At 40.7% G+C, this 27,571-nt stretch overlaps 2 protein-coding genes across 4 annotated transcripts in view; one reads left to right on the forward strand and one right to left on the reverse strand.

The window, feature by feature from the left end:
* Positions 1–747: 747 nt before the first annotated feature.
* On the reverse strand, positions 748–22,156 carry AP4M1 (adaptor related protein complex 4 subunit mu 1). Of its 3 annotated transcripts, XM_083881494.1 has the most exons (17): positions 22,110–22,156; positions 21,754–21,811; positions 19,822–19,916; positions 18,252–18,358; positions 16,234–16,330; positions 15,093–15,203; positions 14,364–14,444; positions 11,178–11,240; positions 10,975–11,041; positions 9,814–9,867; positions 8,297–8,403; positions 6,731–6,822; positions 5,758–5,802; positions 4,875–4,925; positions 3,703–3,820; positions 1,007–1,500; positions 748–802 (listed from the first exon to the last, which is right to left on the reverse strand). In XM_083881494.1, the coding sequence occupies exons 2-16, from the start codon at positions 21,809–21,811 to the stop codon at positions 1,300–1,302; spliced, it is 1,347 nt and encodes a 448-aa protein (XP_083737620.1). In that variant the 5' UTR covers positions 22,110–22,156; the 3' UTR covers positions 748–802; positions 1,007–1,299. The 3 variants fall into 3 exon arrangements, with proteins under 3 accessions (XP_083737620.1, XP_083737618.1, XP_083737619.1); XM_083881492.1 differs by lacking the exons at positions 748–802; positions 1,007–1,500 and adding an exon at positions 1,970–2,989; XM_083881493.1 differs by lacking the exons at positions 748–802; positions 1,007–1,500; positions 11,178–11,240 and adding exons at positions 1,970–2,989; positions 11,738–11,800.
* A 226-nt stretch (positions 22,157–22,382) lies between these two features.
* The window catches only part of MCM7 (minichromosome maintenance complex component 7), a 30,268-nt gene continuing 25,079 nt past the window's right edge, over positions 22,383–27,571 (forward strand). The window contains exons 1-4 of the mRNA XM_083881491.1: positions 22,383–22,455; positions 22,592–22,671; positions 23,596–23,760; positions 25,616–25,740. Coding sequence (XP_083737617.1) covers positions 22,425–22,455; positions 22,592–22,671; positions 23,596–23,760; positions 25,616–25,740 — 401 coding nt within the window. The 5' untranslated portion in view covers positions 22,383–22,424. The remainder of the gene's footprint in view (positions 22,456–22,591; positions 22,672–23,595; positions 23,761–25,615; positions 25,741–27,571) is intronic.

Here is a 27,571-nt window from a genome sequence, read left to right on the forward strand (position 1 = left end):
GGGGCCCCAATAAAGGATTTTTATCTGCCCCAACCCCCCCAAGTCGTTTTGGGAGAAAATCCCAAATTTTGGGGGGAAAAAGTCCCAATTTTATGGGAAAAATGTCAATTTTTTGGGAAAAAAAAATCTCATTTTTTGGGGGAAAAATCTCAATTTTTGGGGAAAAAATCTCATTTTTTGGGGGAAAAAAATCCCAATTTTTTTGGGAAAAAATGTCAGATTTTGGGAAAACCCAATTTTTTAGGAAAAAAAAAATCCCAATTTTGGGAAAAAAAAAATCTCGTGTTTTTTGGAAAAAAATTCCCAAGTTTAAGGGGAAAAAAAAAATCCCAAATTTTAAGGGAAAAATCTCAATTTCTGGGGTGGGGGGGAAGTCGCAAATTTTAGGGGAAAAAAATTCCAATTTTTGGGGGGAAAAATCCTAATTTTGGGGGGAAAAAAGTCCCAATTTTAGGGAGAAAAATCCCAAGTTTTTGGGGAAAAAAACCCCCAATTTTACTGAAAGAAAATCCCAATTTTGGGAAAAAAAATCCCAATTTTTTTCAGGAAAAAATTCCCAATTATAGGGAAAAAAAAAAAATCTCATTTTTTGGGGAAAAAGTCCCAATTTTTGGAAAAAAAAATTCCCAATTTTGGGGAAAAAAACCCCAAATTTGGGAATTTCTTGGGAATTTTGGGTTTTTTTCCCAAATATTTTGAGTTTCTCACTCTCCTTTCTTTATCTTTACCTTCTGAGCCCAAAATTTCAAAATTTTCACCTCATTTTTCCTCCCAAAATTTTTGTTTCTTCTCCCAATAAAAACTCCAACAATTTCATCATTTCTGGGTCGTTTTTTCTGCAAATTTCGCTGGAATTTCGCTGGAATTTCTTGGGAATTTTGGGATTTTTCCCAACTATTTTGAGGTTCTCACTCTCCTTTTTCTTTCTTTACCTTCTGAGCCCAAAATCCCCAAATTTTTCCCCATTTTTCTCCAAAAATTTCTGGTTTTTCCCCCCAATAAAAACTCTTGACAATTTTGTCGTTTCTGGGTCGTTTTTTATGTGAATTTTGCTGGAATTTCTTGGGAATTTCAGGATTTTTTCCCAAATATTTTGGGCTTCCCACCCTTTATTCTCTTCCCATGTTATTCCAGAAGCAAAATCTCAAATTTTCCACCCCATTTTCCCCCCCACAATATTTGTTTCTTTTCCCAATAAAAAGTTCAACAATTTCATTGTTTCTGGGTCGTTTTTTCCGTGGTTTTCGCTGGAATTTCACCGGATTTTCTCTGGAATTTCTGGGAATTTTTGGGGATTTCTCAGAGCCTGAGCACGTAGGAGTCGCTGTGGGTGAGGTAACGGACCCAGCGCTGGGCCGGGGGGTTTGGGGGTCCCGGGGCCGGGAGGAGCCGCAGGAACCGAACGCGGAGCCCGGAGCAGGAGTGGGACGGCAGCTCGAAGGACGCGTGGGCTGAGCCCAGCTCCAAACGCCACGCGGGGACCACAGAGGGGAAATCCAGCTGGAAAATAAAGGAAATTTTGAAGAATTTTTAAGGATTTTTTTCAGATTTTTTTCAGAATTTTTTGAGGATTTTTCAAGGATTTTTTGGGATTTTTTTTGGAATTTTTTTGGATTTTTTCAGAAGTTTTTTGTGGTTTTTCTACAATTTTTTCGGAATTTTTTAAGGATTTTTTGGGAAGTTTTTCAGATTTTTTAGGGATTTTTTTGGGATTTTTAAAATTTTTTTTCGGTTTTTTTTGTGGAATTTTTTGCGATTTTTCAAGGATTTTTTGGGGTTTTTTTAAATTTTTTTGAGAATTTTTGGGGATTTTTTTGAGGATTTTTTGGGATTTTTTCCGGAATTTTTTGAGGATTTTTTGGGATTTTTTCCGGAATTTTTTGAGGATTTTTTTTGGGATTTTTTTGAGAATTTTTCAAGGATTTTTTGGGATTTTTTTTTTTTGAGAATTTTTTGAGAATATTTTGAGGAGTTTTTGGGATTTTTTTTCAGAATTTTTTGGGATTTTTTTCAGAATTTTTTGGGATTTTTTTTTTCAGAATTTTTTTGAGGATGTTTTGAGGATTTTTTGGATTTTTTTTGGGATTTTTTTTTTATTTTTTTGGCATTTTTTTGAGGTTTTTTTAGGATTTTTTGGGATTTTTTTGGATTTTTTTCGGAATTTTTTGAGAATTTTTGGGATTTTTTTCTGGGATTTTTTGGGATTTTTTTGGGATTTTTTCTGGAATTTTTTGAGGATTTTTTGGGATTTTTTTGAGGATTTTTTGGGGCTGTTTTTGGGAGCCCAGAACAGGAATGGGCCGGGAGCTGGAAGGAGGCCTGGGCTGAGCCCAGCTCCAAATGCCACGCAGGGACTGGGGAGGGGAAATCCAGCTGGAAAATAAAGGAAAATTTTCAGAATTTTTTCAGAATTTTTTCAGAATTTTTTCAGATTTTTTTCAGATTTTTTTCAGATTTTTTTTTGTGAATTTTTAGGAATTCTTGGGGATTTTTTTGAGATTTTTTCTGTGATTTTTTGAGGATTTTTTGAGGATTTTTTTGAGGATTTTTAGATATATTTTTTAAGATATACTGGGAATTTTTTGGGATTTTTTTTAGAATTTTTCAGGATTTTTGGAGAATTTTTGGGGATTTTTTAAAATTTTTTAGGGATTTTTTTGCAATTTTTCTACAATATTTTTGGAATTTTTTTAGGTTTTTTTGGGAATTTTTTCAGATTTTTTTAAAAAACTTTTTGGGGATTTTTTTAGAATTTTTTTCAGCTTTTGTGGGGAATTTTTCGCACTTTTTTTTTGCGATTTTTTGAGAATTTTTTTGGATTTTTTTCGAAATTTTTTGAGGATTTTTGGGGTTTTTTTCTGGGATTTTTTTGGGGATTTTTTGGGGCTGTTTTTGGGAGCCCGGAACAGGAATGGGCCGGGAGCTCGAAGGACGCGTGAGCAGCACCAAGTTCTAAACGCCACACGGGGACTGGGGAAGGAAAATCCAGCTAAAAAAAATAAATATTTTTTGGTAAATTTATAGGGAATTTTTTCAGATTTTTTGAGAATTTTTCAAGGATTTTTGGGGAATTTTTTGGGAATTTTTCAATATTTTTTCTGGAATTTTTTAATGATTTTTTGAGAATTTTTTTGGGGATTTTTTCGACAACTTTTAGGGATTTCTTTGGGATATTTTCCAGAATTTTTTGAGATTTTCTGGAGAATCTTTTGTGGATTTTTTTTTTTGTTTGTTTTCTGGTGGATTTTTCTGTGATTTTTTGGGGATATTGCAGGAATTTTTTGGAAAATTTTTTTTTTGGAATTTTTTGAATTTTTTTTCTGGAATTTTTTGAGGATTTTTTTTTTTTTTTTTTTGCGATTTTTTCTGAGAATTTCTAGGATTTTTTTTCGGAATTTTTCAGGATTTTTCAGGAATTTTTAGGGATTTTTTTTTTCTGGGATTTTTGGGGAATTTTTTAGGACTTTTAAAACTTTTCTTGGAATTTTTGGAAATTTTTTTGAAGATTTGGGGAATTTTTTGTAAATTTTGGGGGGAATTTTTTTTCAATTTTTAAAAATTTTTCTGGATTTTTTTTTGAAATTTTTTTCAATTTTTTAGGGAATTTTTTTTTAAATTTCTTACATTTTAATGACTAACAAAATTTCCTTCTCCGAGCAGGAATTTTGACCAAAATTAAATTATTTTTTTGGGAATTCTCACCTTGAAGAGGGCGGCGAGTTGGGAGCCCCCCTGGATTTTGGGGATTTCCCAGCGGATGCTCCGAGAGCCCAAATCCAGCTCGGCCCTTTGCTCGGGGCTGCTCAGCTCCTGGGACAGGCTGGGGGGGAAAAATACAGATTTATTCCCAAAATTTCCCAAAAATCCCCAAAATCCCCAAAAACCCAAACCCTCCCCGGGAAATTCCCCAAAAATCGGCTTCAAATTCTGTGGAAATTCACCCAAAATTCACCCAAAATTCACCCAAAAAAAAAAAATCCCAAAAATTCCCCTAAAAGTCCCAAAAATCAGCCCAAAAATTCGCCCAAAAATCAGCTCCAAATACCCCAAAATTTGCCCCAAATCCACCCAAAATCCCCCAAAATCTGCCCCAAAATTGGCCCAAAAATCAGCCCCAAAATTCACCCAAAAATCCCCCAGAATTCACCCAAAATTCATCCCAAAATCAGCCAAAATTGGCCCCAAAATCCCCGAAAATCAGCCCCAAAAATCACCCAAAATCCACCCCAAATTCCACAAAATCTGCCCCAAAATTGGCCCAAAATCAGCCCCAAAATTCACCCAAAAATCCCCCAAAATTCACCTAAAAATTCACCCAAAATTCACCCAAAAATCCCCCAAAATTCACCTAAAAATACACCCAAAATTCACCCAAAATTCACCCAAAAATCCCCCAAAATTCACCTAAAAATACACCCAAAATTCACCCAAAAATCCACCCAAAATTCACCCAAAATATCACCCAAAATCCACCCAGAATTCACCCAAAAATCCACCCAAAATTCACCCAAAATATCACCCAAAATTCACCCAAAATTCACCCAAAAATCCTCCAAAATTCGCCCAAAATTCATCCCAAAATTCACCCAAAATTCACCCAAAAATCCCCCAAAATTCCCCAAAAATCCCCCAAAATTCCCCCCCAAAAATCCCCTAAAATTCCAAAAAAATTCCCAAAATCCCCCCAAAACTCCCCCATGAATTCCCCAAAAAATTCCCAATAATTCCCCAAAACTCCCCAAAAAAATCGCCAAAAATCCCTAAAAAATTCCCCCAAAATTCCCAATTAATTTCCAGAATCCCCAAAATCCCCAAAATCCCCCCAAAAAAATCCCCAAAATCCCCAAAATTCCCAAACAATCCCAAAATTTCACCTGGAGACGCCTTTGGGCACCGGGAGCTGCAGTCGGACGTTCACGGCGTGGCTGCAAAAAATTGGGATAAAAAAAGGGAATTTTGGGAAAAATTTGAGAATTTTGGGAGTCCCAGAAGGTGGAAAATTTTGGAATTCTCCAGAATTCCCCAAATTTTCCCAAAATTCCCCAAAATTTCCCAATTTTTCCCCAAAATTTCCCAGTTTTTCCCCCAAAATTCCCAAATTTTCCCCAAAATTCCCCAAAATTTTCCCCAATTTTCCCCAAATTTTTCCAAAATTACCCAAATTTTTCCCAAAATTTCCACAAATTTTCCCCAAAATTTCCCCAAATTTCCCTAAAATTTCCCCAAATTTCCCCAAATTTCCCAATTTTCCTCCAAATTTTCCCAATTTTTCCCCAAAAATCCTCAATTTTTCCCAAAATTTCCCAAATTTTTCCCCAAAACTCCCAAAATTTTTCCCAAAATTTCCCCCAATTTTTCCCAAATTTTTCCAAAATTCCCCAAATTTTTCCCAAAATTTTCCAAAATTCCCCAAAGTTCTGCAAAATTTTCCCAATTTTTCCCCAAATTTTCCCCAGAATTCCCCAAATTTCCCCCAAAATTCCCCAGATTCCCCAAATTCCCCAAATTCCAATTTTTTCCCCAGAATTTCCCAAATTTCCCCAAATTTCCCAAATTTTCCAAGAATTTTCCCAAAATTTCCCAAAAATTTTCTCAAATTTTCCCAAAATTTCCCAATTTTTCCCAAAAATTCCCCAAATTTCTCAAAATTTTCCCATTTTTCCCCAATTTTTCCCAAAATTTCCTCCAAATTTCTTCAATTTTTCCCAAATTTCCCAAAATTTCTCAAAATTTTCCTCAAATTTTCCCAAATTTCACCTTTTCGGGGGGAGGTCACAGCGAAGTTTCAAATAAAGGCGAATCCTGAAGGGAAAAAAAGGAAAAAATTGGGGGAAATTCCCAAAAAATTCTCCCCCAAAATCACCCCAAAAATTCCCAAAAAATTCCCAAAAATTCCCCTAAAAATAATAATAAAAAAAAATTCCCAAAAAATCCCTTTAAAAGTCCCTAAAAAATTCCCTAAAATTTAAAAAAAAAATTCCCAAAAAATTCCAAAAAAATCCCCCCAGAATTCCTAAAAATTCCTAAAAAACCCCTAAAAAATATCCCTAAAAACTAAAAAAAAAACCCAAATAATTCCTTTTAAAAATCCCTAAAAAATTCCCTAAAAATCTAAAAAAATCCTAAAAAAATCCCTAAAAAAACTCCCAAAAATTCTTTTAAAAACTCCCTAAAAAAATTCCCTAAAAATTAAAAAAAAAATTCCCTGAAAAATCCCTAAAAAATTCCCTAAAAATTTAAAAAAACCCCTAGAAAAATCCCTAAAAAAATCCCTAAAAATTAAAAAAAAATCCCTAAAAAATCCCTAAAAATTTAAAAAAAAAAATCCCTGAAAAATCCCTAAAAAAAATCCCTAAAAATTAAAAAAAAAAAATCCCTAAAAAATCCTTTAAAAATCCCTAAAAAATCCCCTAAAAATTAAAAAAAAAATCCCTAAAAAATTCTCTAAAAATTAAAAAAAATCCCTAAAAAATTCTCTAAAAATTAAAAAAAAATCCCTGAAAAATCCCTAAAAAAATCCCTAAAAATTAAAAAAAAATCCCTAAAAAATTCCCTAAAAATTAAAAAAAATCCCTAAAAAATTCCCTTAAAAATCCCTAAAAAAATCCCTAAAAAAATTCCTAAAAATTAAAAAAAATCCCCCAAAAATTCCCAATTTTTTTTTTTTTTAATTTCCCTAAAATTCCCTAAAAATTCCCTAAAAATTCCCCAAATTTCCCAAATTTCTGACCTTCCCTGGGGCTCTTTTTCCACGTTTGGGAAAATCCTGAAGGGCAGCGGCGCCGGGAGCTCGTCCACAACCTGGTACTGCATCAGGGTCAGCTGCAAATCCGGGAAAAATATCAAATTTTGGGAAAAAAAATTAAAATTTGGGAAGAAAACTCGAAAATTTGGGGAAAAAACCTGAAAATTTGGGGAAAAAAGATGAAAATTTGGCGAAAAAAGATGAAAATTTGGGGGAAAAGGAGCGAAATTTGGGGAAAAAAAATAAAATTTGGGTGAAAAAATCCAAAATTTGGGAAAAATAAAAAAAAATTTGGGGAAAATAAAAAAAAAATTGAGGAAAAAAGATGAAAATTTGGGGAAAAAAATCTCATTTTTCTCCCCCCAAAAATCCCCCATTTTTTCCCTCCAGTTTTTTTCCTAAATCCCCCAAAATTCCTCCAAATTTCTGTTTCCCCAAAATTCCCCAAATTTCCCCCCAAATCCCCCTAAAATTCTCCCAAATTTTTTCCCAAAAATCCCATTTTTTCTCAAAAAAATCCCCCCAAAATCCCCAAAAAATCCCATTTTCCCCCCCAAAATCCCCATTTTCCCCCCAATTTCTTCCCAAATCCCCCAAAATCCCCAAAATTTCCCCAAAACCCCATTTTTTCTCCAAGAAATTCCACAAAAATCCCATTTTCCCCCCCAAAATTCCCATTTTTCCCCTAAAAACATCCCCCAAAAATCCCATTTTTTTCCCCCCAAAAAATCCCATTTTTCCCCCCAAACCCCCCATTTTTTCCCCCCGATTTTTTTCCCAAACCCCCAAAAATTCCCAAAAATCCCCAAAATTTCCCAAATTTCTCCCAAATTCTCCCAAACAGCCCCAAAATCCCATTTTCCCCCTGCAAAAAATCCCCAAAAAATCCCATTTTTCCCCTCAAAAACCTCATTTTCCCCCAAAAAAACCCATTTTTTCGCCCAAAATCCTCCCAATTTTTTTCCTAAATCCCCCCAAATCCCCAAAAATCCCCAAAATTCCCCAAAATTTCCCAAATTCCCCCAAATCTTCCTAAAAATTCCCATTTTACCCCAAAAAATCCCAAAAAAATCCCAAAAAAATCCCCAAAAAATCCCATTTTCCCCCCAAAACCCCCATTTTTTCCCCCAATTTTTTCCCAAACCCCCAAAAATTCCCAAAAATCCCCAAAATTTCCCAAATTTCTCCCAAATCCCCCAAACAGCCCCAAAATCCCATTTTCCCCCTGCAAAAAATCCCCAAAAAATCCCATTTTTCCCCCAAAAATTCCCCAAAAAATCCCATTTTTTTCCCCCCAATTTTTTCCCAAATCCCCAAAAATCCCCAAAATTCCCAAAAATCCCCAAAATTTCTCCCAAATTCCCCCAAACAGCCCCAAAATCCCATTTCCCTCTACAAAAAAAATCCCTTTTTTCCCCAAAAAATCCCATTTTTCCCCCAAAATTCCCCAAAAAATCCCATTTTTTCCCCCCAATTTTTTCCCAAATCCCCCAAAATTCCCAAAAATCCCCAAAATTTCCCAAATTTCCCAAATTTTTCCCCAAATTTCACCTCCCCGGGGCAGGGGCAGACCCTGAGGACTCTCCCGGAGTCGAAGTCGTCGAGTCGGACGGAGCCGTGGAAGGAGCACTCGGACACCCGCACCGGGGTCCCGTAGCCTGGAATTTTGGGGAATTTTGGGGAAAATTTGGGAATTTTGGGGGGTTTGGGAAAATTTGGGGGGTTTGGGGAAAATTTGGGAAAAAATTGGGGAGAAAAAATGGTTTTTTTTGGGAGAAAAATGAGATTTTGGGGGGAGAAAATGGGATTTTTTTGGGGAAAATGGGATTTTTTTGGGAGTAATTTGGGGGGATTTGGGGAAAATTTGGGGAAAATTTGGGGGAAAATTTGGGGGAAAATTGAGAATTTTGGGGGAATTTTAGGAAATATTTAAGGAAAAGTTTGGGAATTTTGGAGGGAAATTTGGGTAAAAATTGGGAATTTTGGGGGGATTTTGGGGAATTTTTGGGGAATTATTTGGGAGTTTTGGGAAAATTTTGAGAAATTTAGGGAATTTTGGGGAATTTGGGGAATTGGGGGGTTTGGGGGATTTGGGGGAATTTGGGGAAAATTTGGGAAAAAATTGGGGAGAAAAAATGGGGTTTTTTGGAGGAAAAAATGGGGGTTTTTTGGAGAAAAATTGGGGTTTTGGGGGGAAAAATGGGATTTTTTGGGGGGTAATTTGGGGGGATTTGGGGGAAATTTGGGGAAAATTTGGGGGAAAATTTGGGTAAAAATTGAGAATTTAGGGGGAAATCTGGGGGAAAATTTGGGTAAAAAATGGGAATTTTGGGGCGATTTTGGGGGAAGTTGGGGAAATTTGGGGGAAATTTGGGGAAATTTGGGGGAATTTGGGGGGTTTGGGGGAAATTTGGGAAAAAAGTTGGGTAAAAATTGGGTGAAAATTGGGTGAAAATTGGGTATTTTGGGGGGATTTTTGGGGGGATTTTGTAATTTTTTTTGGAGTTTTTGGGAATTACTTGGGAGAAATTGGAGATTTTGGGGGATTATTTGAGAATTTGGGGAAATTTGGGGAAATTTGGGGGAATTTTTGGGAATTTGGGAGAAATTTGGGGGAAATTTGAGGGAATTTGGGGATTTTGGGGAAAAAATTGAGAATTATTGGAAATTTTTTGGGAATTTTTTGGGATTTTTTGGGATTTTTTGGGAATTTTGGGGGATTTTTTTGCGAATTTTTTTGGAATTTTTTGAGGATTTTTTGGGGGGTTTTTGGAATTTTTTGGGGAGATTTTGGGGATTGTTTGGGAATTCTGGGAGATTTTTTGGGAATTTTGGGGGATTTTTTGAGAGATTTTCGGGACATTTTTGAGGGAGATTTTCGGGACATTTTTGAGGAAGTTTGGGAATTTTCGGGAGAAATTTGGGGAATTTTTGGGGAAATTTGGGGATTTTGGGGGGATTTTTTTGGGAATTGGGGATTTGGGGGAAATTTTCGGAATTTTTGGGGAAATTTGAAGAATTTTGGGGTAAATTTGGGGGATTTTGGTGAAGATTTTGGGTTTTCTCACCCCTCAATTCTGATTTTCCAACACAAAACTCCTCCGTGAGGCCGATCCGGAGCTCTGGGGGACAGAAACGGGATTCAGGGACCCCAAAATCCCCCAAATTCCCAAATCCCCAAATCCCCCAAAATCCCCCAAAATCCCCCCAAAATCCCCCCAAAAATCCCCAAAATCCCCCAAAATCCCAAATCCCCAAAATCCCCAAAATCCCCCAAAATTCCCCCAAAAGCCCCAAAATCCCCCAAATCCCCCAAATCCCCCAAATCCCCCCAAAATCCCCCAAAATTCCCCCAAAATCCCCACCCAAAATTCCCCCAAAATCCCCCAAAATCCACCTTGGACCCCCCCAAAATCCGCCTGGAAACCCACAAAATCCCCCAAAATTCCCCCAAAATTCACCTGGGAACCCCAAATTTCTTCAAAATCCCCCCAAATTCTTCAAAATTTCCCCAAAATTTCACCAATTCCCCCAAATTTATTCCAAATTATCCTAAATTTTCCCAATTTTCCCCCAAATTCCTCAAATTCCCCAAATTTCACCAAAATTCCCCAAAATTCCACAAATTCCTCAAATTTCCTCAAATTTCTCCAAATTTCCCAATTTCCCGAATAGTTCTGAAATTTCCCCAAAATTCCCCAAAATGTCCCAAATTTCTTCCAAATTTCTTCCAAAGTTCCCCAAAATGTCCCAAATTTATTCCAAATTTACCCCAAATTTAATCCTAATCTTCCCAAATTTCCAAAATTCCATCAAATTTCCCCCAAATTCCCCCAAATTTATTCCAAATTTTCCCAAATTCCCTTAATTTCCCCAAATTTCCCTAAATTTCCCCAAATTCCCCCAAATTTATCCCAAATCTCCCAAAATTTCCCAAAAATTCCCTGAAATTTCCCCAAAATCTCCCAAATTTTGGGTTTCCACCCCCAAAACCCCCAAATTTCTATTTTTCCCTCCCCAAAACCCCAATTTAAGATTTTCATCCCCAAACCCCCCAAATTTCCATTTATTTTTCCCCCAAAAAATCAAATTTCTCCCCCAAAACCCCCCAAAATTTCCTTTTTCTCCCCCCCAAACCCCCCAAATTTCACTTTTCCCTCCCCAAAATTTTTCAGACACCCAAAAACCCCCAAAATTCCCAAAATTTTGATTTTTTCCCCAAATTTTACCGACACAGGGGGGCAGGTAACTCTTGAGCCGAATCTCTCCTTGAACATCCACCTTCAGGGGGGTCCCCTGGAGGAAAATTTGGGGAAAATTTGGGTTTTTTTGGGTTTTTTGGGGCGAGGACCCAAATTTTGGGGTCATTTTTGGGGATTTTTGGGGGTTTTTGGGGGTTTTGGGGGGATTTTTGGGGGTTTTTGGGGCTCACGTTGGAGGCGATGACGACCGAGAGACGCTCCAGGACGTCCACGAAGACTTCGGGTTTGAGGGGCTGGGGGGAAATTTTGGGGTGAAATTTGAGCAATTTTGGGGTTTTTTTGGGTTTTTTGGGGGTTTGGGATTTTATTGGGATTTTTTTGGATTTTTTTGGGATATTTTTGGGATTTTTTTTGGATTTTTTTTGGATTTTTTTCGTGATTTTTTCACCATTTTTCGGGACTTTTCTTGGATTTTTTTTTTATTTCTTTGGGGATTTTTTGGGGTTTTTTTTATTTTTGGAGAGTTTTATTGGGATTTATTTATTATTTTGGGGGGGATTTTTTTGGGATTTTTTTGGGGGATTTTTACCGTGATTTTTTCCGCGATTTTTTACCGCGATTTTTTCGCCATTTTTAGGGATTTTTGGGGGATTTTTGTGGATTTTTTTTTTTTTTTATTTCTTCAGGAATTTTTGAGAGATTTTTGAGGGGTTTTATTGGGATTTTTAAATTATTTTTGGGGGATTTTTGGGGATTTTTTGGGGGATTTTTGGGGGTTTTTGGGGCTCACGTTGGAGGCGATGACGACCGAGAGACGCTCGAGGACGTCCACGAAGACTTCGGGTTTCAGGGGCTGGGGGAGAAATTTTGGGGTGAAATTTGGGGGTTTTTTTGAGCTTTTTGAGTTTAGGATTTTTAGGGATTTTTTGGGGATTTTTTTTTGATTTTTTGGGAATTTTTTTTTTTTTTTTTTTGATTTTTTAAAGGATTTTTTGGGATTTTTTAGGGATTTTTTTTCGTGATTTTTTCACCATTTTTGGGGATTTTTTAGGGATTTTTTTTGGGATTTTTTGGGGGGATTTTTGGGGGGTTTTCTTTGGTATTTTTTGGGGGGGTTTATTGGGATTTATCTATTATTTTGGGGGGATTTTTTTTGGATTTTTGAGGGATTTTTTGGGGGGATATTTGGGAGGATTTTTTGGGGATTTTTTGGGGGATTTTTTGGGATTTTTTTGGTATTTTTTGGGAATTTTATTGGGATTTTTTAGGGGATTTTTTGGGGGGATTTTTGGGGATTTTTTTGGGGATTTTTTTGGGGATTTTTACCATGATTTTTCAGCTTTTTTACCGCGATTTTTTCACCTTTTTTGGTGATTTCTTCGTGATTTTTTGTGGATTTTTTTTTTATTTTATCAGGAATTTTTTGAGGGATTTTTGAGGGAGTTTATTGGGATTTTTAAATTATTTTTTTGGGATTTTTTTGGGATTTTTAGGGATTTTTGGGGCTCACGTTGGAGGCGATGACGACCGAGAGACGCTCGAGGACGTCCACGAAGACTTCGGGTTTCAGGGGCTGGGGGAGAGTTTTGGGGTGAAAATCGATTTTTTTTTTGGAGTTTGAGGGGTTTGGGATTTTTTTGGGATTTTTTGGGATTTTTTTGGGATTTTTTGGGATTTTTTTGGGATTTTTTTGGTGGGTTTTTTGCCATTTTTGGGGATTTTTTTGGGATTTTTTTTGGGATTTTTTTCGCGATTTTTTCGCGATTTTTTCACCATTTTTGGGGATTTTTTTGGGGTTTTTTGGGAGGATTTTTTGGGGGTTTTCTTTGGTATTTTTTGGAGGGTTTGACTTGGATTAATTTAGTATTTTTGGGGGGGATTTTTTGGGGATTTTTTGCGGGATTTTTTTTGGAATATTTTGAGGATTTTTGGGGGGATTTTTTTCCGTGATTTTTTCCGCAATTTTTTGGCCTTTTTTGGGGATTTTTTGGGGATTTTTTGGAATTTTTTTTGATTTTTTAAGGACTTTTTGGGGATTTTTTTCGCAATTTTTTTGCGATTTTGGGGGATTTTATTGGGACTTTTTTGGGGTTTTTTGGGGGATTTTTTTTGGGTTTTCTTTGGTGTTTTTTGGGAGTTTTATTGGGATTTTTAGGGGATTTTTAGGGGATTTTTTGGGGGATTTTTGGGGGATTTTTTGGGGGATTTTTCTGGGATTTTTACCGTGATTTTTCCAGCTTTTTTACCGCGATTTTTTCGCCATTTTTAGGAATTTTTTGGGGGATTTTTTGTGGATTTTTTTTTATTTTTTCAGGGATTTTTTGAGGGATTTTGGGGGGGTTTTATTGGGATTTTTAAATTATTTTTTCGCCATTTTTTGGAATTTTTTGGGGATTTTTTTGGGGATTTTTGGGGGGGTTTTTTGGGTTTTTTTTTTTTGGTATTTTTGGGAGTTTTATTGGGATTTTTTAGGGGATTTTTTGGGGATCTTTGGGGGATATTTTTGGGATTTTTTTCTGACACTTTTTTTGGATTTTTTGGGGGAATTTTTTTTATTATTTTTGTGGATTTTTGGGGGACTTTTTTGGGATTTTTTTCTTATTTTTAAGGGATTTTTTGGGGATTTTTTTGGAGGATTTTTTGGGGATTTTTTGTGGGTTTTTTGTGATTTTTTTTAGGATATTTTAGGATTTTTTTCAGATTTTTTGGGGGCATTTTTTGGAGATTTTTGTGGGATTTTTTTTTTTTTTTTTAGGGGGAATATTTTTTTGATTTTTTAAATTTTTTTTTTTGTGATTTTGGGGTGGATTTTTGGGGATTTTTTTGGGAATTTATTTCTTATTTTTTGGACATTTCCTGGGGAATTTTTTTATTTATTTTTGGGGATTTTTTGGAGCTTTTTTTTGTGATTTTGGGAGATTTTTGGGGGGGGATTTTCTTTGGATTTTTGGGGATTTTTTTGGGGGGGATTTTTTTGAGATTTTTGGGGGATTTTTTGAGGGACTTTTTACAGATTATTTTTAAATTTATGTTTTACGACTTTTTTGGGTTTTTTGGGGGGAATTTTTTGGATTTTTTTTTTTATTTTTGGGGAGATTTTTGGGGGGATTTTTTCGGGTTTTTTTTATTATGATTTTTTGGGATTGTTTTGGGATTTCTGGGGAAATTATTAAATCTATTTTTGGGGATTTTTTTAGGATTGTTCTGTGACTTTTTTTGGGGGGACTTTTTTAGGGATTTTTTTGGAACTTTTTTTGAATTTTTTTAGATTTTTTGGCCATTTTTGGGCCGATTTTTCTGCGATTTTTTTGGAGTTTTTTTGAGGATTTTTTTTTATTTATTTCAGGCTGGAATTTTCGGGATTTTTAGGGAATTTTTAGGGGATTTTTGGGAATTTTTAGGGAATTTTGTCTCACCTGGTCCCCCCGAGGAGGAGGAAGGGGCCTCGTGGCCGCCCCCCCCGGCACCACCCGGCTCTGCTGAGTCTCCGCTCCAAACTGCAAAAAAAACAACCAAAAATTAAATTTTTTTTCTCAAAATTCCCACATTTTTAATGGGAATTTTGAGGGAATTTTTTGGGAATTTTTTGGGAATTTTTGAGGAATTTTTTAGGGGTTTTTTGGGAATTTTTTGGGATTTTTTTGGGAATTTTTTGGGGATTTTTTGGGAATTTTTGGGGGAATTTTTGGGGGATTTTTGGGGAATTTTTGAGGGAATTTTTGAGGAATTTTGGGGGAATTTTTGGGGAATTTTGGAGAATTTTTTGGGGAATTTTTGGGAGAATTTTTGAGGAATTTTTGGGGGAATTTTTGAGGAATTTTTGGGAATTTTTGAGGATTTTTTTTGGAATTTTCTGGGAATTTTTTGGGGAATTTTGGGGAAATTCTGGGAGAATTTTTGGGGGGAATTTTTGGGGGAATTTTTGGGAATTTTGGGGACAATTTTGGGGGAATTTTGGGGGAATTTTTGGGGAATTTTGGGGGGAATTTTTTGGAGAATTTTGGGAAAATTTGGGAGAATTTTTTGGGAACTTTTTCAGAATTTTTTGGGAATTTTTGGGAGCATTTTAGGGGAATTTTTGGGAATTTTGGGGGGGATTTTTTGGGAATTTTTGGGGGCATTTTGGGGGAATTTTGGGAACTCACCAGGCCCACGGATCCCAGATCCAGGAGACTGAAAGGTTTGGGGCTTTCGGGCTCAGACTGGACCAAACTCCGCAGGATTTCGGGGGTCGTGGTTTGGATGTGCCCAAAATCCTGGAGTTTATTGGGGAAAGAGAAAAATTGGGGATTTTAGGGGGAAAATTGGGAATTTTGGGAGGATTTTGGGGGATTTTGGGGGGATTTTTGAGGGATTTTGGGGGAAAACTTGGGATTTTGGGGGATTTTTGAAGGGATTTAGGGGAATTTTGAAGGATTTTTGGGGGAAATTTTGGGATTTTGGAGGGAAAATTCAGGATTTTGGGGGATTTTGAAGGATTTTGGGGGTCCAGGAGGCCCAAAATGGCTCCAGGACCCCCCAGGTTTGTCCCTAAGGGGCTTCCCAGTAACTCCCAGTCCCTCCCAGTCCCTCCCAGTTCATCCCAGTAATTCCCAGTCCCTCCCAGTTTGTCCCAGTCCATCCCAGTCCCTCCCAGTCCCCCCAAAATCTTCTCCCAGTCCCTCCCAGTCCATCCCAGTCATTCCCAATCCCTTCCAGATCATTCCAGTGCCTCCAAATCCCTGTCCCAGTCCCTCCCAGTCCATCCCAGTCCCCCCCAGTTCCTCCCAGTCCCTCCCAGTATAACCCAATCCCCTCCCAGTTGCTCCCAGTGCCCCCAAACTCCCTCCCAGTCCCTCCCAATTCATCCCAGTCACTCCCAGTTCATCCCAATCCCATCCCAATCCCTTCCAGTCCATCCCAGTCCCCCCCAGTCCCTCCCAGTCCCTCCCAATCCATCCCAGTCCCCCCAAAATCCTCTCCCAGTTTCTCCCAGTGCCCCCAAACTCCCTCCCAGTCCATTCCAGTTTATCCCAGTTCATCCCAATCCCCTCCCAGTCACCCCCAGTCCCTCCAAGTAACTCCCAGTTCATCCCAGTGCCCCTCAATCCCTGTCCCAGTCCCTCCCAGTCCCTCCCAGTCCCTCCCAGTCCTCCCAAAGTCCTCTCCCAGTCCCTCCCAGTTCATCCCAGTCCCTTCCCAGTTCATCCCAGTTCATCCCAGTCCCCTCCCAGTCCCTCCCAGTATAACCCAATCCCCTCCCAGTCCCCCCAGCCCCCCCAGTTTGTCCCAGTTTGTCCCAGTTACCAGCAGCTCCTCCAGGATTTCCCCGACCAGCCCCAGGTTCATCCCCAGACTTTTCTCGTTCAAGGGGCCACAGAAATCCCTCAGCAGAGTCACCAGCCTGGGGGGCAAAATCCCCAAAATTCACCCCAAAAGTGCCCCAAATTCACCCCAAAAATGGCCAAAATTCACCCCAAAAGTGCCCAAAATTCACCCCAAAAATGGCCAAAATTCAGCCCAAAAGTGCCCCAAATTCACCCCAAAAATGGCCAAAATTCACCCCAAAATTCACCCCAAAAATGACCAAAATTCAGCCCAAAAGTGCCCCAAATTCACCCCAAAAATGGCCAAAATTCAGCCCAAAAGTGCCCAAAATTCAGCCCAAAAATGACCCAAATTCACCCCAAAAATGACCGAAATTCACCCCAAAAATTCCCCCAAATATCCCCCAAAATTCCAGGAAAAAATCACAAAAATTCCAGAAAAAAATCCGGGAAATTCCAGGAAAAATTCTCGAAAAATCACAAAAATTCCCCCCCAAAAAATCCCCAAAAATGCCAAAAAAATTCCCTCAAAAATTTCCTCCAAAGACTTTCAAAAAATGCCCAAAAATTCCCAAAAAATCCCCCCAAGAATCCAAAAAAAGTCCAAAAAATGCCCTGAAAAAAATTCCCAAAAATCCCCCCAAAAATTCCCCCAAAATTTCCCAAAAATCCCTAAAAATCCCCCCAAAAATTGCAAAAAAGGCCCAAAAAATCTGCAAAATATAAAAAAAATTCCAAAAATTGCCCCAAAAAATCCACCCAAAAATTCCAAAAAATGCCCCAAAAATTCAAGAAAACCCCAAAAATCACCAAAAATTAAAAAAAGCAAAAAAATTTCCAAAAAAATCCAAAAAAATTCCCAAAAATGCCCAAAAAATTGTCAAAAAATTCCCAAAAAATTACAAAAAAATTCCAAAAAATTTCGAAAAAATTTTAAAAAATCCCCAAGCCCCCTAAAATCCTGAATTACAAAAAAATGCCCAAAAATATTTTGTTTTTTACCTGTTGAGGAACTCGATGAGAGTGAAGGGAGAGGCCTCAGTGTCCGTGGTGGCCCCAAAGAAGAGCCCAAAAAAATCTCCCCAAAAATTCCAAAAAAATTCCAAAAAATGCCCCAAAAAATTAAAAAAAAATCCCCAAAAATCTGCAAAAAAAAAAATATTCCAAAAAATTTCCAAAAAATGTGCAACAAATTCCCAAAAATGCCCCCAAAAAGTAAAAAAAAAATCCAAAAAATTCTCAAATAATTTCAAAAAATGCCCCAAAAATGCCCCAAATGGTCAAAAAATTCCCAAAAAATTGCCCAAAAATCTCCCCAAGAATTCCAAAAAAAATTTCAAAAAATACCCCAAAAAATACCAAAAAAAAATCCAAAAAAAATCCAAAAAAAAAAGAAAAAAAAATCCAAAATATACCAAAAAAATGGTCAAAAAATTCCCAAAAAATTCCAAAAAAATCCCCCAAAAAATTCTAAAAAATTTTCAAAAAAATTCCCAAAAATTTCCCCAAAAAATGTTCTTTTTTTACCTGTTGAGGAACTCGATGAGAGTGGAGGGAGAGGCCTCAGTGTCCGTGGTGGCCCCAAAGAAGAGCCCCAAAAAATACCCCAAAAAATGCCCAAAAATGCAACAAAAAATTCCCAAAAAATCTAAAAAATCCCCCCCAAATCCTCCAAAAATTAAAAAAAAAAAAAAAAAATTCCCAAAAATGCCAAAAAATGCCAAGAAAAATTTCCCCAAAAATCAAAAAAAAAATTCCAAAAAATTCCCAAAAAACACCAAAAATTCTTCAAAAAATTTCCAAAAATTCCTAAAAAAAATTAGAAAGAATGCCCGAAAAAATCCCCAAAAATTCTGCAAAAATGCTCAGAAAAATCCCCAAAAATTTTTAAAAAATACCCTAAAAAATCCAAAAAAAATTCCAAAAAAAATCCCCCAACCCCCCTAAAATCCTGAACTATAAAAATTGCCCAAAATGCCCAAAATTTTAATTTTTTACCTGTTGAGGAACTCGATGAGAGTGAAGGGAGAGGCCTCAGTGTCCGTGGTGGCCCCAAAGAAGAGCCCCCCGTGTCTGACGTGGGCAAAGTGAAGCCCCTCCAGGCTCTGGGGGGACAAAATTCATCAAAATCACACAAAATTCACCAAAATCACAGAAATTTCCAACAAAATTCCTGAATTTCCAAAAAATCCCATCAGAATTTGACTGAAATTGGGCAAAATTCCTTCCGATAAATGTGAAATTCTTTGAGTTTGTCCAGAATTTGTGCCCAAAACTCCCCAAAATGACTTCAAGATAAAATAAAATAAATTAAAATAAACCAAAACATAATAAAGCAAAATAAAATAAAATAAAATAAGGTACAATAAAATAAAATAAAATAAAATAAAATAAAATAAAATGTAATAAAGCAAAATAAAATAAAATAAAGTACAATAAAGGAAAATAAAATAAAATAAAATAAAATTAAGGGAAATAAAATGAAATGAAGTGAAATTAAATAAAATTAAATAAAACAAACAGAATAACAGAGAATGAAACCAAATCAAATCAAATCAAATCAAATCAAATCAAATGAATGAAATAAAATTAAATGAAATAAACAAAGTAAAATAAAATAAAATAAAAATCCACTGAAATTGTTTCAAAATTACCCCCAAATCCACCCCAAAGTTCACCCAGGAACCCCAAAACTGCCCAAATATCCTCAAAATCCTAAAAATTACTTCAAATTCTTACAAATCCACCCCAATTTTCCCCCAAAATACCCCGAAAATCCCTCAAAATTTCCCCAAAATCCCCCCAAATGACCCAAAATTCCCCCAAAATGTTGAAATTGCCCAAAATTGTTGGATTTTGCCCCAAACTGACCATGAAAAATCCCCTCAAAATCAAAATTCCCCCAAATCCATCCCAAATTTCCATCAAAAATGACCCAAAATCCACCAAAAATCCACCAAAAATCCCTCAAAAATGACCCAAAATCCCTCAAAAATTCCCAAAAAAACCCAAAATTGCCCAAAATTGTTGGAATTTGCCCCAAACTGACCATGAAAAATCCCCTCAAAATCAAAATTCCCCCAAATCCATCCCAAATTTCCATCAAAAATGACCCAAAACCCCTCAAAATTTCCCCCAAATTCCCCCAAAATAAAAAAAAACACCAAAATTGCCCAAAATTGTTGGATTTTGCCCCAAACTGACCATGAAAAATCCCCTCAAAATCAAAATTCCCCCAAATCCACCCCAAATTTCCCTCAAAATCCCCTGAAAATCCCTCAAAAATGACCCAAAATCCCCCCAAAATCCCTCAAAATTTTCCCTCAAATCCCCCAAAGTCCCAAAAAACCCCAAAAAATCCCAAATTTGTTGGATTTTGCCCCAAACTGACCATAAAAACGGGGTTTTGCTCCCCCTGGAGCGAGGTGACCCCCCAAAAATCCCTCAAAAATCCTTCAAAAATGACCCAAAATACCCCCAAAATCCTCCAAAAATGACCCAAAACCCCTCAAAATTTCCCCAAAAATAAAAAAACACCCAAAATTGTTGGATTTTGCCCCAAACTGACCATGAAAACGGGGTTTTGCTCCCCCTGGAGCGAGGTGACCCCGCGATAGAAAAGGTCGGTCACGTCCCGGGGGCTCCTCAGGGGGTCCCCACGATCTGTTTTTTGGGGGGTCAAAGAAATTTTGGGGGGATTTGGGGGGGATTTGGGGGGATTTTTGGGATTTGGGGAGATTTGGGGGGATTTTGGGGACTTAAAAGGGGATTTTGGGGGGTCTTGAGGGGGATTTGAGGGAATTTGGGGGAGATTTGGGGGAGTTAAAAGAGGATTTTGGGGAGATTTTTGGGAGATTTGGGGACTTAAAAGGGGATTTTGGGGGGTCTTGAGGGGATTTGGGGGAGATTTGGGGGAGTTAAAAAGGGATTTTGGGGAGTTTTGGGGGGGATTTGGGGGATTTTGGGGAGATTTGGGGGGTTTTGGGGGGTCTTCAGGGGGTTTGGGGGGATTTTGGGGAGATTTGGGGAGATTTGGGGGGATTTTGGGGAGATTTGGGGGAGTTAAAAAGGGATTTTGGGGAGTTTTGGGGGGGATTTGGGGGATTTTGGGGAGATTTTGGGGGGTTTTGGGGGGTCTTCAGGGGGTTTGGGGGGATTTTGGGGAGATTTGGGGAGATTTGGGGGGATTTTGGGGAGATTTGGGGGAGTTAAAAAGGGATTTTGGGGAGTTTTGGGGGGGATTTGGGGGATTTTGGGGAGATTTGGGGGGTTTTGGGGGGTCTTCAGGGGGTTTGGGGGGATTTTGAGGGGATTTGGGGGGATTTTGGGGACTTAAAAGGGGATTTTGGGGGGTCTTGAGGAGATTTGGGGGGATTTGGGGGGTCTTGGGGGGATTTGAGGAGGTTTAAAGGGGATTTGGGGGAAATTTGGGGGGTCCTGAGGGGAGTTTTGGGGGGATTTTTGGGATTTGGGGAGGTTTAAAGGGGTTTTGGGGAGATTTGGGGGGATTTTGGGGGGATTTTTGGGAGATTTGGGGGGATTTGGGGGATTTTGGGGAGATTTGGGGGAGTTAAAAGGGGATTTGGGGGAGTTTTTGGGGGGTCAAGGAATTTTTGGGGGGTTTTGAGGGGGATTTGGGGAAATTTTGGGGGGGTTTGAGGGGATTTGAGGAGGTTTAAAGGGGATTTTGGGGAATTTTGGGGGGATTTGGGGGGTCTCGAGGGATTTGGGGGGATTTTGGGGAGTTAAAAAGGGATTTGGGGAGTTTTGGGGGGATTTGGGGATATTTGGGGGGATTTGGGGGAGATTTGGGGGAGTTAAAAGGGGATTTGGGGGGATTTTGGGGAGATTTGGGGGGTTTTGGGGGGTCTTGAGGGGGCTTGGGGGGATTTTGAGGAGATTTGGGGCAGTTAAAATGGGATTTTGGGGGGTCTTGAGGAGATTTGGGCGGTCCTGGGGGGATTTGGGGAGTTAAAAGGGGATTTAGGGGGGATTTGGGGGGTCCTGAGGGGATTTTTGGGAGATTTGAGGGGGTTTGGGGGAGATTTGGGGGGATTTGAAGGGGATTTGGGGGAGATTTGGGGGGATTTGAAGGGGATTTGGGGATCCTGAGGGGGTTTGAGGGAGATCTGGGGGAATTTGGAGGATTTGGGGGGATTTGGGGATCCTGAGGGGGAATTTGAGGGAGATTTGGGGGAGTTAAATGGGGATTTTGGGGGGATTTGGGGATCCTGAGGGGGTTTTAGGGGAGATTTGAGGGGGTTTGGGGGGATTTTGAGGGAATTTGGGTCTCCTGAGGGAGAATTTGGAGGGGGACAAGGAAATCTGGGGGCTCCATGGGGTGATTTTGGGGTCCTGGGAAGGTTAAGAAGGTTCTAAAGGGGTTTTAGGGGGGATTTGAAGGATCCTTGTGGATTTTGGAGGGTTTTGAGGGTCTCCGGGTGGATTTTGTGGTGATTTTGGGCCATTTTGGGGGGATTTGGGGCTATTTTGAGGATACAATCCCTGTGGATCAGGGGGTCCCCCTTGGAGCTGAGGATGAAGAGCTGGGAAAGCATCTGAGAGGGGGAAAAGGGGGAAAAAAGTGAATCAGAGACCCCAAAAATCCCCAAAATTCCCCAAAAACCGAACCCTCCCCTCCCCTCAAACCTGAACCCGCCGATAAACAGAACCCCCCCTCAAACCTGAGCCTCCCCAACCCCCGATCCTCACTCAGACTCCAAAATCCCCAACCCTCCTGGCACCAAACCCCCAAAATCCCCTCAAGACCCCCCAAAAAACCCCCAAATCCCCCCAAAAAGCGACGCGGCCCCTTTAAGAGGGGGCGTGGCCTCGCCCCTTCCGGGCCCCCCGAACCTCCGGGCCGGTTCCCGCCGCCGCCGCGCGCGCGGCCCCGCCTCCTGTGGGCGTGGCCTCGCCTCACGCCGTTCTCCTATTGGCTGCTTAATTCCCGCCTCCGCGCGTCCTCTGTTCTGACTGGCCAGTTCTGCCTTCACTCAAAGGGTGAAGTGCGTTTTGATTGGCCCCGCTGTGGTCACGTGGGGCTGGTTTTTCGCGCCACTCGCCGTGAGGGGGAAGGAGGTGGCGGGAAAAGGGAGGAGCGGCCGTGAGGGAAAATCGGGACCGTGAGGGGAAAATCGTCTCCCTGAGGGGGAAAATCGCCGGCCCGACATGGCCCCGCGCGACTACGACAGCGAGAAAGGTTTGGGGCGAGCGGGGGGCGCCGGGGTTCTGTTATTGATCCTTTATCGATACACCCTCCTTTACAATTATCAGGACGTTTCGTCTGATATCGGGACTTTTTTTCCCATTTTTGATCCTCTCTGTTTTCCCCTCAGAGAAGGCGAAGCGATTTTTTCAGGAATTTTACCGGGATGGACCCGACGGGCGCAAAGAATTCCCTTATCGGGATCAACTGGTGAGAGCTGGCACCCCCAAATTTACCTCAAATCTCCTAAAATTAACCTTAAATCTCTTCAAACCCCCCCAAACTGACCTTAAACCTCCTCAAGTTCCCCCAAATTGACCTTAAATCACCTCAAACCCCCCAAATTTACCTTAAATCTCCTCAATTTGACCTTAAATCTCCTCAAACCCCCCCAAAATTGACCTTAAGCCTTCTCAAATCCCCCCGAATTCCCTCAAATTTTACCTTGGATTACCCAAATTCCCCTCAAAAATCCCTCCCCAAACCCCTTTTTAGCCCCCTCAAACTCCCTCAAACCTCCCCAAACCCCCTCAAACCCCATCAAACCCCATCAAATCCTTCCCAAACCCCCTCAAACCCTCCCCAAACCCCTTCCTTTTGCCCCTAAATCAGATTTTACCTTGGATTGCCCAAATTCCCCCCTAAAATCCCACCCCAAACCCCTTTTTAACCCCCTCCAACCTCCCCAAACCCCCTCAAACCCCATCAAACCCCCTCAAACCCTTCCCAAACCCCCTCAAACCCTTCCCAAACCCCTTCCTTTTGCCCTTAAATCAGATTTTACCTTGGATTGCCCAAAATCTCCTCTAAAATCTCACCCCAAACCCCTTTTTAACCCCATCAAACCTCCCCAAACCCCCTCAAATCCTCCCCAAACCCCCTCAAACCCTTCCCAAACCCCTTCCTTTTGCCCCTAAATCAGATTTTACCTTGGATTGCCCAAATTCCCCTCTAAAATCCCACCCCAAACCCCTTTTTAACCCCCTCCAACCTCCCCAAACCCCCTCCAAACCCCCTCAAAACCCCATCAAACCTCCCCAAAACCCCTTTTTAACCCCCTCAAACCCCATCAAGCCTCCCCAAACCCCCTCAAATCCTTCCCAAACCCCCCAAAAACCCCATTTTTCCCCGCAGACGGCGCTGGCCCGTCGAGATCAAGTCGCCCTGTGGGTGTCTCTGGACGATGTGGCCGAGGATGACCCTGAGCTGGCCGAGGCCGTGGTGGACAATGCCCGCCGTTACACTCGGCTTTTTTCTGATGCTGTTCATGAGCTTCTGCCTCTTTATGGCTCTGCTGAGGTCAGGGAGACACCAATTTGGGGATTTTGGGGGGTGTTAGGGGGTCCTGAGGGGGTTTTAGGGGTCCTGAGGGGGTTTTGGGAGAGTTTTTAGGGGATTTTAGGGGGTTCTGAGGGGTTTTGGGAGGGTTTTAGGGGGTCCAGAGGGGCTTTAGGGGGTCCTGAGGGGGTTTGGGGAGGGTTTTAGGGGATTTTAGGGGGTCCTGAGGGGTTTTAGGAGGGTTCTAGGGGGTCCTGAGGAGTGTTAGGGGGTCCTGAGGGGATTTTGGGAGGATTTTAGGGGGTCCTGAGGGGTTTTGGGAAGGTTTTAGGGGATTTTAGGGGGTCCTGAGGGATTTTAGGGGGTCCTGAGGGGATTTTAGGGGGTCCTGGGGGAGTGTTAGGGGGTCCTGAGGGGGATTTTAGGGGGTCCTGAGGGGTTTTTGAGAAGGTTTTAGGGGATTTTAGAGGGTCCTGAGGGGTTTTGGGAGGGTTTTAGGGGGTCCAGAGGGGCTTTAGGGGGTTCTGAGGGGATTTTAGAGGGTCCTGAAAGGGTTTTGGGAGATTTTAGGGGGTCCAGAGGGGGTTTGGGGAGGGATTTAGGGGATTTTAGGGGGTCCTAAGGGGTTTTGGGGTCAATGTCCAGCGCTTGCTGCCCCTCTATGGCTCTGCTGAGGTCAGAGAGCCCCGAATTTGGGGTTTTTGGGGGGTTTTAGGGGATTTTAGGGGGTCCTGCTGCCCCTCTATGGCTCTGCTGAGGTCAGGGAGACACGAATTTGGGGTTTTTGGGGGTTTAGGGGGTCCTGAGGGGGTTTTAGGGGGTCCTGAGGGGGTTTGGGGGGATTTTAGGGGGTCTTGAGGGGTGTTAGGGGGTCCTGGGGGAGTGTTAGGGGGTCCTGAGGGGGATTTTAGGGGGTTCTGAGGGGGTTTTAGAGGGTCCTGAAGGGGTTTTGGGAAGGTTTTAGGGAGTCCTGGGGGGTTTCAGAGGATTTTAGGGGGTTGTGAGGGGGTTTTAGGGGATTTTGGGGGGTCCTGAGGGTTTTTGAGAGGGTTTTAGGGGGACCTGAGGGGATTTTAGGGGTCCTGAGGGGTTTTGGGAGAGTTTTTAGGGGATTTTAGAGGGTTCTGAGGGGTTTTTGGGAGGGCTTTAGGGGGTCCAGAGAGGCTTTAGGGGGTTCTGAGGGGATTTTAGAGGGTCCTGAGGGGATTTAGGGGGTCCTGAGGGGTTTTAGGGGATTTTAGGGGGTCCTGAGGGGTTTTAGGGGATTTTAGGGGGTCCTGAGGGGTTTTGGGAGGGTTTTAGGGGGTCCTGAGGGGCTTTAGGGGGTCCTGAGGGGGTTTTTAGGGGGTCCTGAGGGGATTTTAGGGGGTCCTGAGGGGGTGTTAGGGGGTCCTGAGAGGGTTTTAGGGGATTTTGGGGGGTCCTGAGGGTTTTTGAGAGGGTTTTAGGGGGACCTGAGGGGATTTTAGGGGGTCCTGAGGGGTCCTTAGAGGGTCCTGAGGGGGTTTTAGGGGTCCTGAGGGGTTTTGGGAGAGTTTTTAGGGGATTTTAGAGGGTTCTGAGGGGTTTTTGGGAGGGCTTTAGGGGGTCTAGAGGGGCTTTAGGGGGTCCTGAGGGGATTTTAGAGGGTCCTGAGGGGATTTAGGGGGTCCTGAGGGGTTTTAGGGGATTTTAGGGGGTCCTGAGGGGTTTTGGGAGGGTTTTAGGGGATTTTTGAGGATCGTGGAGAGTTTTCAGGAAGGTCTTTGAGGGTTTTAAGGGGCCCTGAGGCATTTTTGGGGCATTTTGGTGCAATTTTGACTCAAATTTCAGGGCAATTTTCTCTGGGGTGTCCTTTAGTCCCTCCCTGAGCCCCCTCCCCACATTTCCCCCCCAGGCCCCCCCAAAGGACCCTCTGGACGTTTACCTGGAGCATCGGCTGCTGCTGGAGCAGCGGGGCCGGGCGGGGGGCGCCCCCAGGACCCCCCAGAATCAGTTTCCTCCGGAGCTGCTGCGGCGCTTGTGAGTCCCTGAGCACCCAAAATCACAATTAATCCCTTTTTCCTCCAGTCCTACTTTTCTTTTCCCCATTTTTTTCTCATTTTTGCCCCATTTTATGTCATTTTTCCCCCCATTTTCCCCTCAAAGCTCATTTTTTTCCTCCCAAAATTCTCATTTTTTGCCCTCAAAATTCCCATTTTTTTACCCCAAACCTCCCATTTTTTCCCCTCAAAATTCTCATTTTTTCCCCTCAAAATTCCCTTTTTTCCCCAAAATTCACTTTTTTTCCCCTCAAAATTCCCATATTTTACCCCAAAACTCAAATTTTTTTACCCCAACCCCCCATTTTTTACCCCAACCCCCCCCATTTTTCCCCCAAAAATTCCCATTTTTCCCCCAAACCCCCCATTTTTTCCCCTTAAAATTCCCTTTTTTTCCCCTCAAAATTCCCTTTTTCCCCCAAAACTCCCATTTTTCCCCTCAAAATTCCCATTTTCCCCACAAAAATTCACATTTTTCCCCCAAAAATTCACATTTTTTACCCCTCAAAATCCCCATTTTTACCCCAAAATTCCCATTTTTTCCCCTCAAAATTCCTATTTTTTCCCCTCAAAACTCCCATTTTCCCCTCAAATTTCCCATTTTTCCCCTCAAAATTCCCAGTTTTTTCCCCTCAAAAATCCTTTTTTTCCCCAAAAAATTTCAATTTTTTTCCCCTCAAAATTCCCACTTTTTACTCCTCAAAATTCACGTTTTTTCCCCAAAATATTCCCATTTTTTCCTCAAAAATTCCCATTTTTTTACCCTTTAAAATTCCCATTTTTTCCCCCAAAATTCCCATTTTTTCCCCACAAACTTCCATTTTCCCCACCAAATTTCCCCATTTTTCACCCCAAAATTCCCATTTTTTGCTCCTCAAAATTCCCATTTTTTTACCCCCAAATCCCCATTTTTCATCTCAGAACCCCCATTCTTCCCCTCAAAATTCCCATTTTTTTCACCTCAAAATTCCCATTTTTTTCCCTCAAAATTCCCATTTTCCCCCCAAATTCCCATTTTCCCCCCAAATTCCCATTTTTCCCCCCAAATTCCCATTTTTCCCCTCAAAATTCCCATTTTTCCCCTTTAAAATTCCCATTTTTCCCCTCAAAATTCCCGTTTTTCCCCCCAAATCCCATTTTTTCACCCCAAAATTCTCATTTTTTCCCCTCAAAATTCCCATTTTTTTCCCCCTCAAAATTCCCACTTTTTTCCCCTCAAAATTCCTTTTTTTTCCCCAAAAAATTCCCATTTTTTACTCCTCAAAATTCCCGTTTTTTCCCCAAAATTCCCATTTTTTCCTCCAAAAAATTCCCATTGTTTCTCCTCAAAAATCCCCCTTTTTCCCCCCAAAATTCCTATTTTTTACTTCTCAAAATTCCCATTTTTTCACCCCAAAATTCTCATTTTTCACCCCAAAATCCTCATTTTCACCCCAAATTCCCTTTTTTTTTACCCCAAAACCCCATTTTTCCCCAAAATCCCCATTTTTCACCCCAAAACCCCCTTTTTTTTTCCCCTTTACCTCCCAAAATTCTCTTTTTACCCAAACTGTGTATTTTTCTCCACAAACTGAGCTGCATTTCCGCTCCTCATCCTCCTCCAGCTCTCTCTTCTCTCGGGATCCACAAACTGCGTTTTTTCCCTTCAAACCTCATTTTTAACCCCAAAATCCCCATTTTTCACCCCAAAATCCCCGGATTTTTTTCCCTTTACACCCCCCAACTCTCCTTTTACCCAAACTCTGTATTTTCCCCCCCAGCGAGCTGTATTTCCGTGCCCCCTCCTGCTCCAAGGCCGTGTCCCCGCGGGA

This window comes from Zosterops lateralis, assembly GCF_965231275.1.
Source record: "Zosterops lateralis genome assembly, chromosome: 34".
Taxonomy (NCBI): domain Eukaryota; kingdom Metazoa; phylum Chordata; class Aves; order Passeriformes; family Zosteropidae; genus Zosterops; species Zosterops lateralis.

Coding starts and splice junctions, on each gene's coding strand:
- AP4M1 (XM_083881492.1), bottom strand. CDS start 21,811: ATGCTTTCCCAGCTCTTCATCCTCAGCTCCAAGGGGGACCCCCTGATC. Junction 18,359..19,821: donor AGCAAAACCCCGTTTTCATG/GTCAGTTTGGGG, acceptor TTGTCCCCCCAG/AGCCTGGAGGGGCTTCACTT. Junction 11,042..11,177: donor CGGTCGTCATCGCCTCCAAC/GTGAGCCCCAAA, acceptor ATTTTCCTCCAG/GGGACCCCCCTGAAGGTGGA.